Source organism: Giraffa tippelskirchi, chromosome 2 (genome assembly GCF_054371585.1).
Source record: "Giraffa tippelskirchi isolate mGirTip1 chromosome 2, T2T-mGirTip1v1.2.pri, whole genome shotgun sequence".
Classification (NCBI taxonomy): Eukaryota; Metazoa; Chordata; class Mammalia; order Artiodactyla; family Giraffidae; genus Giraffa; species Giraffa tippelskirchi.
Genome location: NC_137276.1, coordinates 67,354,742 through 67,373,914, shown reverse-complemented (window position 1 = coordinate 67,373,914; position 19,173 = coordinate 67,354,742). Strand labels below are relative to the sequence as shown.

General features: G+C 37.3%; 1 protein-coding gene across 2 annotated transcripts in view; it reads left to right on the top strand.

The window, feature by feature from the left end:
• The window catches only part of KIFBP (kinesin family binding protein), a 54,570-nt gene that overhangs the window by 30,248 nt on the left and 5,149 nt on the right, over window positions 1-19,173 (top strand). For both annotated transcript variants that reach the window (XM_081568664.1, XM_081568653.1), the window contains exons 3-6: window positions 6,937-7,016; window positions 7,284-7,467; window positions 10,049-10,133; window positions 18,471-18,586. In XM_081568664.1, the coding sequence (XP_081424790.1) occupies window positions 6,937-7,016; window positions 7,284-7,467; window positions 10,049-10,133; window positions 18,471-18,586 (465 nt within the window). The remainder of the gene's footprint in view (window positions 1-6,936; window positions 7,017-7,283; window positions 7,468-10,048; window positions 10,134-18,470; window positions 18,587-19,173) is intronic.

Genomic DNA, 19,173 nt, shown 5'->3' with positions numbered 1-19,173 from the left:
TTACCTCTTTTTTGTATTAATTTTTATTTTTTATTGGAGTAAGATTTAAATGTTTTGTGTGTTGCATGTGAACAGAATTTTTCGTGTTACGCATATACATATATATGTCTGTATGTTCAGGTTCTTTTCCCAATTAGGTTATTACACAGTGTTGATTAGACCTTCTATGGTAGATATCACTCCTTATTATCTATTTTTTAAAAATAGATTTTGTTCATCCCAAGTCCCTAATTTATCCCTTCCCCACTGATTTTCAAGTTTCTGACTCCTTTATGTTTTCCCAGTTAGTGTATAGGTGTGTATGTGTAAATTGCACTTGTAATTGATGTCTTATGATTTTTCCCTTCCTGGATCTTGCTGAACTTCACTTAGTAGGATTATTTCTAGTTTCAGGTAGGTTCCAGAAATTGACATCATCACATTCTTTTTCATGCCTGAATCAGATTGCATTGTGAACATTTGCATTTCTTCTTTATCCATTCATTTGTCGATGGAAAATTTTTTTGGCTTCTATGTGTTGGTTTTTTGTAAAAGGTGCTAAAGAGCACTTTCGAGTTCCCATGGTTTTCGAATTTTGGTTTACTGTGCACCGACTCCTGTGAGTGGGACTACCAGATCATTGTCGGCTGTGGTTTTACTGGTCAAGCACTCTTACACTGTTCTATTCTCTCTAGTGGCTTCCACCATTGACATTTCAGCAGCAAGATGGGAAGATCTCCTGTTTTTAACCCCATTGTAGCAGTTATTGTGTGTAAACTTCTTTATTATGGCCAGTTGGAACAATGCAAAGGTATACCTGGTTTTAGTTTTGAGTCTCATGTCTTTAATAATGTACCATAGTGTGTATGTTTGCGGGTGCTTTTTTTTTTTTTTAAACACTTCGAGTTGTATTTCCCTGTTGAAATTGACTTCTTGAAAGTGTTCCCTGGGCTTAATTGTTTTCACTTACTTAACTCCTGGAAAGTATGGGGTGTGTACTATATATATAAAACCCACCAGTACTTGTGAATATTCTTTCTTTTCCTTTAGACAATAGGTTTCAGGTTGCTGATGTGGGAATTGGCCACAAGGCGGCAGCCTTTCTTCTTCCTCCGCTCTGGTTACCCTGGCAAGCTGACAGCCTTAGAGCAAGTCCTGGATTGGGTTTTTAAATTATGATGCAGTGTGCCAGAAGTATCACCCAGAAACTTGTACCTTGTTACCTCTTTTTTGTATTATTTTTTTCTGAGTAACATCGAAATACATGTTTTGTGTATTTTAGGTGTATAGGATCTTTTCCTGTTGCATATATACATCAGTTCATTTTAGTCGCTCAGTCGTGTCCGACTCTTTGCGACCCCATGGACGGCAGCACGCCAGGCTTCCCTGTCCATCACCAACTCCCAGAGTTTGCTCAGTCATGTCCATTGAGTCGGTGATGCCATCCAACCATCTCATCCTCTGTCGTCCCCTTCCCCTCCTGCCTTCAATCTTTCCCAGCATCAGGATGAGTCAGTTCTTTGCATCAGGTGGCCAAAGTATTGCAGCTTCAGATTCAGCATCAGTCCCTTCAATGAATACTCAGGACTGATTTCCTTTAGGATTGACTGGTTTGATCTTGCAGTCCAGGGGACTCTCAAGAGTTTTCTCCAACACCACAGTTCAAAAGCATCAATTCTTCAGCACTCAGCTTTCTTTATAGTCTAACTCTCGCATCCATACATGACTACTGGAAAAACTGTAGCTTTAACTATACTGACCTTTGTCAGCAAGGTAATGTCTCTGCTTTTTAATGTGACGTCTAAGTTGGTCATAGCTTTCGTTCCAAGGACCAAGCATCTTTTCATTTCATGGCTGCAGTCACCATCTGCAGTGATATTGGAGCTCAAGAAAGTAAAGTCTGTCACGTTTCCATTGTTTCCCCGTCTGTTTGTCATGAAGTGATGGGACTGGATGCCATGATCCTTGTTTTTTGAATGTTGCGCTTTAAGCCAACTTTTTCACTCTCACTTTCATCAAGATGCTCTTTAGTTCCTCTTCACTTTCTGCCATAAGGGTGGTGTCATCTGCATATCTGAGGTTATTGCTGTTTCTCCCAATAGTCTTGATTCCAGCTTGTGCTTCATGCAACCTGGCATTTTGCATGATGTACTCTACATATAAGTTAAATAAGCAGGGTGACAATATACAGCCTTGATGTACTCCTTTCCCATTTTGGAACCAGTCTGTTGTTCCATGTCTGGTTCTAACTGTTGCTTCTTGACCTGCATCCAGATTTCTCAGGAGGCAGGTAAGGTGGTCTGGTGTTCTCATCTCTTGAAGAATGTTTCCATACATATGTATACTTGTTCGGATTCTTTTCCCAGATAGGTTAATATAGAGTGTTGAGTAGACCTCCCTTGGTTGATATTCTTTTGTTTTTTTGATCATGTGCTTTGTAGGTAATGATTTGTATTTGTTCATCCCATCCTCCTAATTTATCCCTTCCCCACTTTTTTCCCCTGTGGTTACCATAAATGTAGTTTTCAAGTCTCTCCAGTCTTTTTATGCTTTCCAGTTAGTTCATGGGTATACTTGTTTAAATTGCACTTATAAGTGATAGCATATGATTTTTGCCTTTCCAATTCTGACTTACTTCACCTTGTAGGATTATCTCTAGGTTCAGCTGTGTTTTAGCAATTGGTATGTACAGTTTTTATGCCTTATTCAGATTGCATTGTATGTTCCTCTTCCTTATCGATTCTTCTGGTGATGTATATTTTGGTGCTTCCATGTCTTGACTATTGTAAGTGGTGCTGTAGTGCATGTTTGGGTGCCTGTCTTTTCAAGGTCTGGTTTGTGGTTCACATACTCTGAAGAGTAGGACCAAATATTTGGCAGCTGTACTCTTACTGTTGTTAAAGGTACTTTTCACTGTTCTCTCTGGTGGCTGTTACCGTTGACATTTCAGCAGCACATAGGAGGGTCCCCTTATCTTAGCCCCATTGTAGCTTTTATTGTCTGGAGATGTCTTGATTATGGCTAGTTAGCCCATTAAGAAGAGGATACCTTTCTTGATTGTGATTTGCATGTCCCTAATAATTCACTATGTCTTGTATGTTTGCAAGTGCTTTATTTTTTTTTTTAAACACTGAGTTGTACTTACCTGTTGAAATTGTCTTCCTGGAAGTGTGTCTCATGTTTATTTCTTTGTGCTTAATCTTGGAAATATTGGAGAACAGGTACCATACACAGCCCGAAAGTGCTTGTGAATATTCTGTTGTTCCCCTAGGACAAATACATTCAAGGGATTAGCTCTGACAGAGGGCCTGATGAACTACGGATGGAGGTTTGTGACATTGAACAGGAGGCAGGGATCAAGACCATCCCCAAGGAAAAGAAATGCAAAAAGGCAAAATGGTTGTCTGAGGAGGCCTTATAAATGGCTGTGAATAGAAGAGAAGCGAAAGGCAAAGGAGAAGAGGAAAGATATACCCATTTGAATGCAGAGTTCCAAAGAATAGCAAGGAGAGATAAGAAAGCCTTCCTCAGTGATCAGTGCAAAGAAATAGAGGAAAACAGTAGAATGGGAAAGTCTAGAGATCTCTTCAAGAAAATTAGAGATACCAAGGGAACATTTCATGCAAAGATGGGCAAAATAAAGGACAGAAATGGTATGGACCTAACAGAAGCAGAAGCTATTAAGAAGAGGTGGCACGAATACACAGAAGAACTATACAAAAAAGATCTTCACAACCCAGATAATCACGACGGTGTGATCTTCAACCTAGAGCCAGACATCCTGGAATGAGAAATCAAGTGGTTCTTAGGAAGCATCACTGCGAACAAAGCTAGTGGAGGTGATGGAATCCCTATTTCAACAGTTGAGCTATTTCAAATCCTAAAAGATGATGCTATGGAAGTGCTGCACTCCGTATGCCAGCAAATTTGGAAAACTTAGCAGTGACGAAAGGACTGAAAAAGATCAGTTTTCATTCCAATCCCAAAGAAAGGCAGTGCCAAAGAATGCTCAGACTACTGTACAGTTGCACTCATCTCACATGCTAGCAAAGCAATGATAAAAATTCTCCACGCCAGGCTTAAACAGTACGTGCACCGTGAACTTCCAGATGTTCAAGCTGGTTTTAGAAAAGGCAGAGGAACCAGAGATCAAATTGCCAACATCCGTTGGATCATTGAAAAAGCAAGAGAGTTCCAGAAAAACATGTACTTCTACTTTATTGACTGTGCCAAAGCCTTTGACTGTGTGGATCACAACAAACTCTGGAAAATTCTTAAAGAGATGGGAACACCAGATCACCTGACCTGCCTTCTGAGAAATCGGTATGCAGGTCAGGAAGCAACAGTTAAAACTGGACATGGAACAACAGACTGGTTCCAAATGGGAAAAGGAGTATGACAAGGCTGTATATTGTCACCCTGCTTATTTAACTTATATGCAGAGTACATCATGAGAAATGCTGGGCTGAAAGAAACACAAGCTGGAATCAAGAGTGCCGAAATATCAATAACCTCAGATATGCAGATGATACCACCCTTATGGCAGAAAGTGAAGAAGAACTAAAGAGCCTCTTGATGAAAGTGAAAGAGGCGAGTGAAAAAGTTCTCTTAAAGCTCAACATTCAGAAAACTAAGATCATGGCATCTGGTCCCATCACTTCATGACAAATAGATGGGTAAACAATGAAAACAGTGGCTGACTTTATTTTGGGGGGGCTCCAGAATCACTGTTGATGGTGATTGTAGCCATGAAATTAAAAGACGTTTACTCTTTGGAAGGAAAGTTATGACCAACTTAGACAGCATATTAAAAAGCAGAGACATTACTTTTTGTCAACAAAGGTCCGGCTAGTCAAGGCTATGGTTTTTCCAGTGGTCATGTATGGATGTGAGAGTTGGGCTATAGACTATAAAGAAAGTTGAGCACTGAAGAATTGATGCTTTTGAACTGTGGTGTTGGAGAAGACTCTTGAGAGTCCCTTGGACTGCAAGGAGATCCAACCAGTCCATCCTAAAGGAGATCAGTCCTGGGTGTTCATTGGAAGGACCGATGCTGAAGCTGAAACTCCAATATTTTGGCCTCCTGATGTGAAGAGCTGACTCATTTGAAAAGACCCTGATGTTGGGAAAGATTGAGGGCAGGAGGAGAAGGGGACGACAGAGGATGAGATGGTTAGATGGCATCACTGACTCAATGGACATGAGTTTGAGTAAACCCCAGGTGATGGATGGGAGGCCTGGCGTGCTGCATTTCATGGGGTTGCAAAGAGTCAGACACGACTGAGCAACTGAACTAACGGTGTAGAGGTGTTCTTTTTTCTGTACACCCTCTTTAGCTTTTATTGTTTGTAGAAATTTTGATGATGGGTTTTCTGAGTGGTTTGAGATGTCTCATTTTTAATTCTGAGTTGAATTTTTCTAATATTAGAAAACAGTTTTGAGCATGTTTTCATTTGCCTCTTAGCTGTGTGTTTTTCTTTTCAGAAAATGTTTTTTTTAGGTTTTCTGTTTTTGATTAGTTTTAATGTACATTTTGACTGTGCATTTTTAGACCATTAATACTTTTTCTGAGGAATATATCACCAAATTGAATTTTATAAGCTGTGGTTCTACCTTAGTTTTTAAAATTTCCTCATAAAGTGCTAAGGGCAGAGCCTCACAAAGCCAGATTGATTTGTTTGTTGCCTTTATGAGTTTAGGATCATAGTCTTACACATGACATTGTTAGTTTAAAATGTGAAGATTGTATTTCATTAAACCCTAGTATTAATTAGCATTTAATGTAATTAAGTATTTTATTTAATACTATTATTACCTATATTTCATTAAATACTAGTATTAATATAAAAACATAAAACACATAGCAGAATTCTTTATTCTTAATTGTACCTCTTTTTTATTTAAGAGACTGATTTGACTCGAAGACTGGTTTGACTGTGTTATGGTATGAAGTGTGATATAGTATGTACATAAAAAATACATTAATTCCTCTCGTCAGAACAGGGCTAAGCATTCAAAACAGCCCTCAAAGTTGTTAAGGAGGTTTCTGAAGAATATTTTGTTTGCCTTAGGCCTTGCTTCCTGTCTTAGCCATTTTTACTTTTTGTGAATTCTAGGAACAGAAGTTGTGATCCTTTTAATGTTTGCATCCAGAATATAAGATCACTTTTTTTTTTTTTTAACGGAAACCATGGTTGCTATTTGAAGTTTAGTGAATTCAGTTTAAAGCAAACGAGCCTGTCCTCCCGGAAGTAGAATGAGGCAGTGGTTAAGTAGTTCTGCTTTTTTTGAAAGACCTCAGATGAGATTATATGTTTTTCATACGTATTAACTCAGTGAATCCTCATAACTACTTTTTGAGGTAGATGTTTATTATCCTTACTTTATAGATGAGGAAACATAACAAGAGATGGGGTGACTTGCCCAAGGTAACAAACGATGGAATAACTGACTTTAATTTCCCTGTGTTGAAAGGGGGGTAATCTGTGTATGCTTTCCTTGTTCCCCTGACAATATTAGAATAAATATTGGAAACTTTGATTTTTACTGATGGTCAGCTTAGAACAATATTGCTCTGAGGATGTATATACATTTTGTTATACGTCATGCTTATGTAAGTTTTCAGAAGAGCTTTTGTTTACCAGAGAAGATTAAGACTTAAGATAACCTATAGAATTATACATCTCTAAAAATGAAAAATTTTTAAGTGTATTTGAAGTTCTTGTGAGCAGCAATTAAAGTATTGTTAAATGTGAGCTTGTATGTATTCTCTTTTTATTTGTTTGACTCTAAGATTATTGTTAAGAAGTTACTTCTTGGATAGTATATGAACATGAACTAGTTAAAAGTGAAGTAAAAATTTAAAAAAATAAAATAAAATTTGATTTCTCAAGTTCCTCCAGAGGAGGGCGCTTGGTGTTTACAGTAAAAATTTAGTTTCTTTTTCTTTGATTGCAGATTGGGAGTCCTCCTCTTGACCCTACTGAGCATTTTCTTCCTGAAGAAGAGAAACTTCCTGAACAGGAGAGATCAAAAAGGTGAGCAGGTCTAGAAATCAGCCCTCACAGGTATTTCCACATAGTGTATTTGAGATGATTGCTCAGTATTTTCTCTTTCAAGGCAAAGGTTATAGAATGTGGATTCTGACGTGGATTAAAACCTTCATTTGCCACTTCCTAGATGCGTTACCCTGTTTATATCTGGGGGTTATCTATCAAACAGATATAGTCATATGAACTGGAGGGTCAAGATAAAAAGTTCCTTATAAATTATACACTGTTACAGAGATATTTTTTCCTTTATAGATTTGAGAAGGTTTACACTCATAATCTGTATTACCTGGCTCAAGTCTACCAGCATATGGAAATGTTCGAGAAGGCTGCCCATTATTGCCACAGTACCCTAAAACGCCAGCTTGAGCACAGCGCCTACCATCCTATGGAGTGGGCTATTAATGCTGCTACCTTGTCACAATTTTACATCAATAAGGTAAGCTTTCTCAGAGTAGTTACCTACCAGAGTTACCAATAGTGTGTATAAAAATAGAACCGAAAGAAAGTACCTTGAAAGTGTCATCTTTTAAAAACAGATAGCTTGTAGTTTATGATGTAAACTAAATAGAAAAATGCAGACCAGTTTGCCAGTGTACTAAAGTTTGTAGCTTTTTGTTGCAGTAATCCTTTTGAGTCTTAAAATAATCTTATCATGTCCTACATGTTGCTTAAGACTAATTCTTTTTTGATACAGGCAGCTATCTCTTTTTCAGTGAAATGTTACCTTAAATTGCAGATTATATCTTGTAGATTTAACTTTATCTTTATGCATTGGTAATCTGGCAAGTGTGAGAATTTGTCTGAGGAAGTTGACTGTTAAATGTGGGCTTTGATAGAAGCATGTGATGCTTTCAGTTATTCTTTAGAATTAACTCCTTTGTGAAACTTGCTCTATGTTGGAAATGTCTTGTTCAGTTCCAGAGTTCTAGGTTGTTATATTTTTTCCTAGAGTATTACTCAAGGACAAATTTGAACTTCTTCATTGCCTTCAGAATTATTCTGAATTATGTGGATATATTTTTTTAATGTAGATATATTCTTAATTAACCTTTTAAATATTTTAGCCCTTAAAAGAATTTTTAATGCTAAAACACTTGAAAGCCTCCTTTCCCAGCCAGATTTTATATTAATTCTCAATGTCTCAATAATAGAAATAACTTTTCTCTGTATTTTGAATTCACATGCCTCTAAAACTTTGGTAATTCTTTGCTTATCAGAGTTCCTCCTTAGATCTCTGTTTATCTCTGCTGTATCCTTACTGGGCCTATATCCTTTCCAAGTGTTTTGTTAGTGCTGGTTCTATAAATGCGCCCTGTGTTTAAAGTGTTGTCCCACAGAATTTCATTCAGAAAAGCTATTAGCAGGAGAGAAAGGGCTGTGGTGACTACAGCATCGCTTCTAGGACTTTGGTCTAAGATCAAGCGTGTAAGTAACGCTACTGCGTGTATCAGAGCATTCAGTTAAATCTAAATCTCATGAATTCATTTCATTGTGATCATCAAAACTTACCTGGTGCTTCTGCTTGTGGCACTTTTTTTTTTTTAATAGTTCCCAGAGGCCTCTTGTTTTGTTCAGCAACTTTAAAATTATTCACTGTAATTGTTCTAAGATATCCAGATATTAAAGTGTAATTAAAAGTTTAAAGTTGTTAAGCATTGCGTATGTAGAGCATGCAGTAAATTTCACGAGTACCTGCCCCACCCTGTGCTTTTATTTTTTCTTTTTTTACCAAAGTGTTTTGTAAGTTTTGTTCCAACTAGCTAAGTTATAATGTGAAGAGAGATTTGAGCCATTTTTTTTTTTAATACAATTGTCATTTATATCACTGTCATTTCATCTGGTTCCATGAGGTTTTGCTACGCAGTGAGTCCCTACCTTGCAGGTGCTAAAGTCCCACATTTACCAGCCACGTGGAGGACACCATGCACACTCACTGTTAGTTCTAACAGTGGCTACTTTCAGATACCCAGTCTGGACAGTGCTGGAGTGATAATGAATAAGAAGTTATAGAGCAACATTAAAACTTCTTTATGTAAACTGTAACTTTCTTTTGGTTTTTGAGGTTTAACACCAATATTTTGATCTGTAGATACTGCTGGGCTAGTAATACACATGGTACCCAGCTGTTCTCAAGATGGCTTCTGAATTTACCATAATGGGGAGATACATTGAGTGCTGAGATTTTAAAGTCATAGTCAACTGTTAGAAACAACCTTAGCAAAATCAGTGTTACTAATATGAAGTAGACATCTTTAACAAGGGTGGCTTCCAAATAAAATTTGGACTTTTAACTTGGTGCTTATTGAGTATTCCTGTGACTTACATGACACATGTAAAGTAAGTAAGTAACAAGGAGATCTTCTCCAAGGGTTTGAGAAGCTTACCATGCCCAGGTTTGAATTGTGAAGTCTTCAACTGTGTTGGTAAAGCAGTTCCATAGAGTTCGTCTATGGAAATCTGTTGACTTCAGAACTTGGTGGGAAGCCTCATTATATGTAAAACTGGAAAGATTTCAGAAGACAGGAATCTCTTATCAAAATTTATCCTGTTTGCCTTTGAATGATTGGATTTAAAAGGGATCTCTAAACCTGAGAAAGATGAAATCTTCCAGTCCTTTGACAGAATGTAAATGGTCTAAAAATTGATCATGCAGGGAACTAGGCTATTTAGACTGAGGCTTAAAGGATGTGGAGGCATGGTAGGACACTAGGATGATAGCCATTTTTTTCTGCTGATTGATTACTGGAGGGGAGCTAATTTTCAATCAGCAAGTATTTTTCCAGGTAGTTTGGGTTATTAAGAGTTTGAGGGTATTGTTATTTTAATCTTTAAGATAGTTTTTTAACTAAATAATATTCAGACATGTCTTATATACTTTCTTGTTTAGTTACCATACAGGTCTCCTTGGTAGTGTTTTTTACCTGAATTTATAGCTTTTCCCATATTAAGGGACTATGCAAGTATCTGTTGCAAATAAGGTTTTGTGATAATTGAATTTATTCTTATTTCTGCAACAGCAATGCTTTATGGAGGCCAGACACTGTTTATCAGCTGCTAATGTCATTTTTGGTCACATTGGAAAGATCCGAACCACAGAGGACAGTAAGTTTATGTGTACATGTTTCATTATATAACTTTTTAAAAAATTTTTTTATTTTGAAATCCTGTTAATTTAGAAAATTCAAGAACAGAACAAAGAATTTCCGTAGGCCCATCTAAATTCACCAAGTTTTTACATTTGCCTCATTTGCAGATATGTTTAGGCTCCATTACCCCTTAATACTTCAATGAGTTTTTCCTAAAAATATTTTCTTACATAATCATAGAACAGAAAATGTAACATTGATAGAGTTCTTTTATCTATAATTCATATTTAGCAGCTGTCTCCATGATGTCCTTTGTAGCAGTTTCTCTATAGTACTAGTTTTTCTAGTACTTTAAAAAATTTTTATTGATGTATAGTTGATTTATAGTGTTGATAGTTTCTGTTGTACATCAAAGTGAATCAGCTTTACATATACATATATCCACTCTTTAGATTCTTTTCCCAGGGGCTACCCTGGTGGCTTAGATGGTAAAGATTCATTCCCCATATAGGTCATTACAGAATATTGAGAAGAGTTCCCTGTGGTATACAGTAGGTCCTTATTAGTTATTTGTTTTATATATAGTAGTGTGTATATGTCAGTCCCAATCTCCCAGTTTATCCCTCCCTGCCCTGCTTTCCTCCCTGGTATTCATAAGTTTGTTTTCTACATTTGGGACTTTATTTCTATTTTATAAATAGGTTCATTTGTACCATTTTTTAAGATTTCATATATAAGTGATATCATATGATATTTGTCTTTCTCTGACTTAACTTCACTCAGATCTCTAGGTCCCTCCATGTTGCTGCAAATGGCATTATTTCCTTTTTTTTTTAATATCTGAGCAATGATCCATTGTATATATGTACCAGATCTTGATCCATTGTTCTGTTTATGGACATTCAGGTTGCTTCCATTTCCTGGGTATTGTAAATAGTGCTGCAGTGAATATTGGGGTGCAAATATCATTTTGAATTATGATTTTCTTTGGATAAATGCCCAGGAGTGGGATTGCAGGATCATAGGGTAGGTCTATTTTCAGTTTTTTAGGGAACCTGCATACTGTTTTCCATAGTAGTTGTCAAATCTCTTTAGTTGTCTTTAATCTGGACCAGTTCCTCAGCTTGTCTTTCCTTTCATCAGGCATTTTTGAAAAAATATAAACCTCTTATTTCATAGATTTTCTACCAATTGGTGATTGTTTCCCTACACTAAGATTCAGATTATACATTTTTGGTTGGAATACTATATATGTGATGTGTCCAAATATCTAGTTTAATTATAGTGTTTCAGTTAGTTTTATAAATCACAGCACAGTCAGCATGTGTATTTGAGCCAATCAGAACCAAAACAAGCTATCACTTCACATCTATTAATTGGCCGTTATCAAGAAGACAAGAAATAACAAGTGTTGGTGAAGATGTAGAAAAGGGGACCCATGTGCACTATGATGGGATTGTAAATTGGTGTAGCCACCATGAAAAACTGTATGGAAGCTCTTCAAGAAATTAAAAATAGAGCTATATATGATCCAGCAATTCTTGGGTGCAGTTACCCCTTGGTGTCCACAGGAGATTGGTTCCAGGACCCCTCCCAAGATAACAAACACCTATGGATGCTCCAGTCATAATGCATATAACCAACACACATCCTCTCTTGTGTACATTAAATCATCTTTAGAGTATTTACAATACTAAATACAGTGTAAATGCTATATAAGTAACGGACAACACGTGGCAAATTCAAGTTTTCCTTTTGGAACTTTCTAGAATTACTTAAAAATTTTTTGTTTTATTTTGGAGTATAGTTAATTAACAGTGTTATGTTTCAGGAAAACAGCAAAGTTCCCTGTGCTTTATAGTAGGTCCTTGTAGGTAACCTATTTTAAATATAGCAGTGTATTTTTAATGGCCGAGTAATATTCCACTGTGTATACATGTATCACACCTTCTTTATTTAATCTCTCAGTGGACATTTAGGTTGTTTCTATGACTGGCTACTGTCAACAGTGCTACGATGAACATTGAGGTGCATTTATCCTCCTGAACCGTGATTTTCTCCAGATATATGCCCAGGAGTGGGATTGCTAGATCATATGGTAGTTCTATTTTTCATTTCTTAAGGATCTTCCATACTGCTCTCCATAGTGGCTGTACAAAATTACATTCCTACTAACAATGTGGGAGAGTTCCCTTTTCTCTACACCCTCTCCAGCGTTTATCATTAGTAGACTTTTTGATGATGGCCATTCTGACTGGTGTGGGGTTATACCTCATTTCTCTAATAAGTAGCAATGTTGAGCACTTTTTCATATGCCTCTTGGTGATCTAAATGTCTTTGGAGAAATGTCTATTCAGGTCTTCTGCCCATTTTTTGATTAGGTTGTTTTGTTGTTGAACTATGTGAGCTATTTTTAAATTTTGGAGATTAATCCATTGTCCATCACATCATGTACAAATATTTTCTCCCATTCTTTGGGTTGTCTTTTCAATGGAATATTACTCAGCCATTAAATAGAATGAAATAGTGCTGTTTGTAGCAACATGGATGGACCTGGAGATTATCATACTAAGTGAAGTAAGAGAAAAAAACAAATATCATATGATATCACTTATAAGTGGAATCTAAAAAAGATGATACAAATGAACTTCTTTACAAACGAGAAATAGACTCCCCAATTTGGAGAATAAATTTATGGTTACCAGGGGGGGAAATTGGGAGAAGGGTTAGATTGGGAATTTGGGATTGACATGTACACATTGCCGTATTTAAAATAGGTTACCGGCAAGCACCTGCTGCATAGCACAGGGAACTCTGCTCAATATGCTGTAATAACCTAAATGGAAAAAGAATTTGAAAAATGATACGTGTATATGTATAACTGAATTACTCTGTTGTATGCTAACACAACATTGTTGACACACCATTGTTAGTTAACTATAATATTAAAAAACAAAATAGTAATATGCCCACATAGGACCTCTGAGCATGTTTTAGTAAGGTATCAGTCCAGTAACTTTTGCTTCCATACCTTAAGGAAGTTGGTTACTCAGATCCATAAGCTATAATCCATAAACTATGTCTAAAAAGGAAAGATCAAGGGCTTCATATCTTTGAATTTGCCTACTTGCTACAATCTACTTATAACCCCAAGATTATTACTCGAGGCCCTTCTGTGGTCATTTGCAGAGAGCCAGAGGGTTTTGAGACACCTGAGGTGCACATTACCAGCTGAGGTTGAACAAGGTAATGCTCTGCCTTCTCATTTCAAGCCCTCATACTATAAGCAAGTATCCTTTTTGTGGTCTATTTAGTTCTACATTTTTCAGATTGTTCTGCATTTTTTTGTTTAAAATGGCCCCCAGCTGTAGTGCTGAGGTGGTATCTAGTGTTCGTAAGCACATGAAGGCTGTGATGCACCTTCTGGAGAAAATACAGTGTTAGATAAGCTTCATTCAGGCACAAGCGACAATGCTGTTGGCCATGAGTTCATTGTTAATGAGTCAATAGTTATACATGAAATAAGGTGTCTTTAAACAGAAGTGCATGTAAAATAAGGTTATATATTGATCAGTTGATGAAAATATTGTGTCCAGAAGCTTAGAACTTAACTCTGTGTTTCCCCTAGGTGTGATATTTTAGCATTTCCTAATTTATTATTCACAGTGAGTTTATAGAACATAAATACCATGAATGATGAGAATCAGCTGTGTATTGTTTCCTTAGAATCCAGGTAGAAAAGTTTTACTGTTGGGATTAAAAAATCACCTTTTCTACGGAAGCAAACATTCATATGAAGGAGATGATCCAGCTGATCAGTGACTTACAACACTGCTGGGAGATGAGCAACTTGCTTCTCTCCATGTAGAGCCACTGTCCTGATCTCTGCTCTCTGAAATTGGTTGGGGGGGGCTCTGCAACCTTTCGAAGGCTCAGGACAGATAAAAATCAAACCTACAGTGTTTGGGAACAAGTTTTTCCAAACTTGTTCTGTACAACAGGCTGAACATGATGATAATGGGCTTTGGTTTGTAACAAGATACTTAAAATACCTAAAGTGTGTGTTCTTACCTAGGGGTGAAAATTTTTTTTGGAAAGTGAAAAGTAAAGCTTAGCTATTACAATGGTATGTAGAAAAATAGAGAAAAAGAAAAGGAAAGAGAAAAAGAGAGAAGAAATCTTGCCATTTTTGACAACATGAATGGACCTTAGGGCATCATACTAAGTGAAATCAGAAAATGGCACACACTGTATGATTTCACTTATATGTGGAATCCAAGAAAACAAAACCCAAAAAACAACTCCTAGGTACAGAGAACACATTAGTGGTTGCCAGAGGTGTATGTGGGTGAATGTGTGAAGGGGGTCATAAAATTAATAAGTCATGGGGATGTAAGGTACAGCATGGTGTGTGTTATAATGTATTGATTGCATATTTGAAATTTGCTAACAGAGTAGATCTTAAAAGTTCTCATCCCAAGAAAAAACATTTAACTATGTATAGTGACAGAGTCTAGCTAGACTTACTGTTGTGATCATTTTACAGTATTTAAAAATATCAAGTCATTATGTTGTACACCTGGAACTAATATAATGTTATATGTCAGTTATCTCAGTTTAAAAACTGTGTTAGTCACCTAACAAGTTTTATAATAAAGTAACAATGTATCATTAAGGATCAGAAGAATACAGAGGCTGAGTTAGAGGAATGTACATTATAAAATTAAATTTTTTTTCTCTTATTACATTCAATTAATCATAGATTGGTTGAAGTCTAAAAAGTATTTGTCCAAAAAAAGAAATAGTTAATGAGAACTAAACCTCCAGTTTAGTTTAGGGGAATGAGATGTTTTGTTTTTACTCTTCAAAGTAGAAAGCTAAAACATTGGCTATGTTCAATGTTTTTAAAATGACTTTATTGAGCAGCCTTATGTGTTGTTAGAGTATTTGTTGAAAATAATTTAGCAGTGTGCGTCAAGAACATTTTAAATGGTGTAAACTCTGACCCGGTAAATTTCACATCTAGGAATCTATCTTAAGGAAATGAAAATCCAGACAAATCTATGCACAGAGATCTTCCTGTTTAGAGTTGTTTATAGTAGAGGAATTGGAAACAATGGCCAGTATTAGAAGAAGGACTAAAGTATAGAAATACATCTGATTGTACATGATGCTATGCTTAAAAATGACGTTAAAGAGTTGATAATGATAAGTATGTTGTGTTAGTCGCTGAGTCATGTCCGACTCTTTGTGACCCCATAGACTGTAACCCACCAGGCTCTTCTGTCCATGGAATTCTCCAGGCAAGATTCCTGGTTTGGGTTGCCATGCCCTGCTCCAGGGTATCTTCCTGATCCAGGGATCAAACCTGGGTCTCCCGCACTGGGAGCAGATTCTTTACCATCTGAGCCATCAGGGAAGCCCTCATTTTATTACATTTCACTGAATTTTTTTTAAAAAAGTTTTGTGGCAACTCTGGAACAATTGGTCAATACTGTTTTTCTAACAGCATTTGCTCAATTCATGTCTCTGTCACATTTTGGTAATTCCTGTATTTCACACTTTTTCATTGTTACTATCGGAGAAGGCAATGGCACCCCACTCCAGTACTCTTGCCTGGAAAATCCCATGGACAGAGGAGCCTGGTAGGCTACAGTCCATGGGGTCGCTAAGAGTCGGACTTGGCTGAGCGACTTCACTTTCACTTTTCCCTTTCAGGCACTGGAGAAGGAAATGGCAACCCACTCCAGTATTCTTGCCTGGAGAATCCCAGGGATGGCGGAGCCTGATGGGCTGCCGTCTATGGGGTCGCACAGAGTCGGACACGACTGAAGCGACTTAGCAGCAGCAGCAGCATTGTTACTATGATGGTCTGTGATCAGTGATCTTTTACTTTTGAAATTGTTTTGGGGTGCCACTAACTGTGTCCATATAAGATGGTAAAGTTTTAATTGGTAAATGTGTTCTGACTGCTCCACTGACTGGCTGTTGTCTTGTGTCTCCCTCCCTCTCCTTGGGCCTCTCTATTTCATGAAGACACAGCATTACTAAAATTAGATCAGTAAATAACCCTACAGTGACCTTGAAGTGAAAGGAAGAGTTGCACATCTCACACTTTAAGCTAAAAGCTGGGAATGATTAAATTTAGTGAGGAACGCATGTCAAAATGGGCCAGAAGACACTCCCTCCTGTGCAAGTTAGCCAGGTTATGAATGCAAAGAAAAAGTTGCTGAAGGAAGTTAAAAGTGCTACTCCAGTGAACACACAAATGATAAGAAAGCAAAACAGCCTTCCTGCTGATATGGAGAAAGTTTTAGTGGTCTGGATAGAAGATTAAACCAGCCACAACATTCCCTTAAGCCAAAGGCTAATCCAGAGCAAGGCCCTAATTTTCTTCAATTCTGTGGAGGCTGAGAGAGGTGAGGAAGCTGCAGAAGAAAAGTTTGAAGTTGAATTTTAAGGAAGGAAGCTGTCTCCATAACATAAAAGGGCAAGGTAAAGTAGCGAGTCATCCAGAAGATCTAGCTAAGATCATCCATGAAGGTGGCTACACCACACAGACTTTCAGTGTGGCCGAAACAGCCTTCTGTTGGAAGAAGAGGCCATCTAGGACTTTTCATAGCTGGAGAGAAGTCAGTGCCTGGCTTCAAAGGACAGGCTGCTGACTCTCTTGTTAGGGGCTAGTGCAGCTGGTGATTTTACCATTCTGAAAATCTAGTGTCCTTAAAAATTATGCTGATTATGCTTTATGGCAGTTATGCTACCTGTGATATGTAAATGGAACAACAAAACCTGGATGACAACACATGGTTTACTGAATATTTTAAGCCCATCGTTGAGATCTGCTGTCCAAAAAAAAAAATTCCTTTCAAAAATATTATTGCTCATTGACAGTGTACCTGGGTCATCCAAGAGCTCTTATGGAGATGTACTTATGATTAATGTTGTTTGCTAACACAACATTCATTCTGTAACCCATAGATCAAGGAGTCATTTCGACTTTCAGGTCTTACTATTTGAAGAAAAAAATCATGAGGCTATCACTGCCGTAGATGTGACTCCTCTGATATATCTGGGTAAAGTAAATGAAAATCTGCTGGAAAGGATTCACCATTCTAGATATCATTAAGAACATTTGTAATTCATGGGAAGAGGTCAAAATATCAACATTAACAGCAGTTTGGAAGTTGACCAGACCCTCAGGGATGATTTTGAGGGTTGTAAGACTTCAGTGGAGGAAGTAACTGCAGATATAGTAGAAACAGCATGAGAACTAAAATTAAAAGTTGAACCTAGGGGACTTCCCCGGTGGTCCAGTGGCTAATACTCCGTGCTCTCAATGCAGGGGACCGACATTTGATCCCTTGTATGGTAATTAGATTCTACATGCCACAACTAAAGCTCTCATGTGTCACAACTAAGACCCAGCGCAGCTGAATAAATAGGTAAATAAATATTTTTAAAATGTTGAACCTGAAGATCTGTTTGAGTTGCTGCAATCTCATGCTAAATTTTGACAGCTGAGGACTTGATTCTTAGGGATGAGCAAAGAAAGTGGTTTCTTGAGATGGTGTCTACTCCAGGTGAAGATACTGTGAAAATTGTTGAAATGACAACAAAGGAGTTAGAATATTACATAAACTTGATAAAATAGTGGAAGGGTTTGAGAGGATTGACTAATTTTGAGAGAAGTTCTACTGTGGTTAAAATGCTATCAAACAGCATTGCATGCTACAGAAGACATTGTTCCTGAAAGAAAGAGTCCATCAATGCAGCAAACTTCTCTGTTGTCTTATTTTAAGGAAGTGCCACAGCTTCCCTGCCCCAGCCTTCAGTAACCAGTACCCTGATCAGTCAGTAGCCATCAGTGTTGAGGCAAGATCCTCTAACTAGCAAAAGGATTATGACTCTCTGAAGCCTTAAATGATGTTTAGCATTTTTTTTAAGCAATAAAGTATTTTTTAATGAAAATATGTACATTTTAAAGACAATGCTATTGCACACTTAATAGACTACACTATAGCACAAACCTAACTTTTATAAGCCACAGAAAACCAAAAATTCACGTGATTCATTTTATTGCAGTGACCTGGAACCAATCCTGCAATATCTGAGATGCTTGTACTCAAAATTTAATATATGTGGTGACCTTAGTTTTTACCTGTAGGTAATACAAAAGGGAAAAACTAGAAAGAAGCTCTGAGTGATAGGAATTTTGGGTGTGTTTCTTCCCACTGCTTCAATTAGGACTTGTTATTTTTATAATCAAGAGTGATATAAAGAAGAATGCTGTACACAATGAAACTTACAGTTGTGACCACTGGCTTACACAAGTCATGTTGTATCCTTTTAGCTACGGAGGCTGAAGGAGATGTGCCAGAGCTTTATCACCAAAGGAAAGGGGAAATAGCAAGATGCTGGATCAAGTACTGTTTGACTCTCATGCAGAATGCCCAACTTTCCATGCAGGTAATACAGTCAAAAGTGATCTTTTCTGTCTTAAGCAGCAGGATGTAAGTAAAAGCTTAAAATGGGAAGTATGCCCATTGGTCTCACTGCATGTGTATTATTCATGGCATGCAGAAGGCTTATTTCTTGCTTTCCCTGTCTCAGCCTGTTCAAATCTTACTCATCCATTAAGGCTGTCTCAAACAGCACCTCTTCCTTCAAGACTTGCCATTGGATAGGGCATAAGCCCCACCAGAGGGGGGTCTTCATCATATTCATACTGTGTACCGATGTCTAGACATAACAGGTGCTCAAAAACTGTTGAATGTATATACGATTCTTAAACCCTACAGATCTCTTCTCCCTCCTTTAAGAACCCTTCCTAAGTCACTTGACTTTGTATTATCCTTATTCATATTCTTATCTTATTCCTTTACCTCTTCTTAGACTGTAAGCAACCTGATGGCAGGAAATCTTACTAATCTTTGTATACTTTAGACAGTAAATATATATATTGATAAAAATATAAGTATAAATGTGTCTGGAAACAGCCCTGCTAGTTTGTGGCTGTGTCTCCATGGCTGTTAACTTCTCTGTGTCTCAGTTTC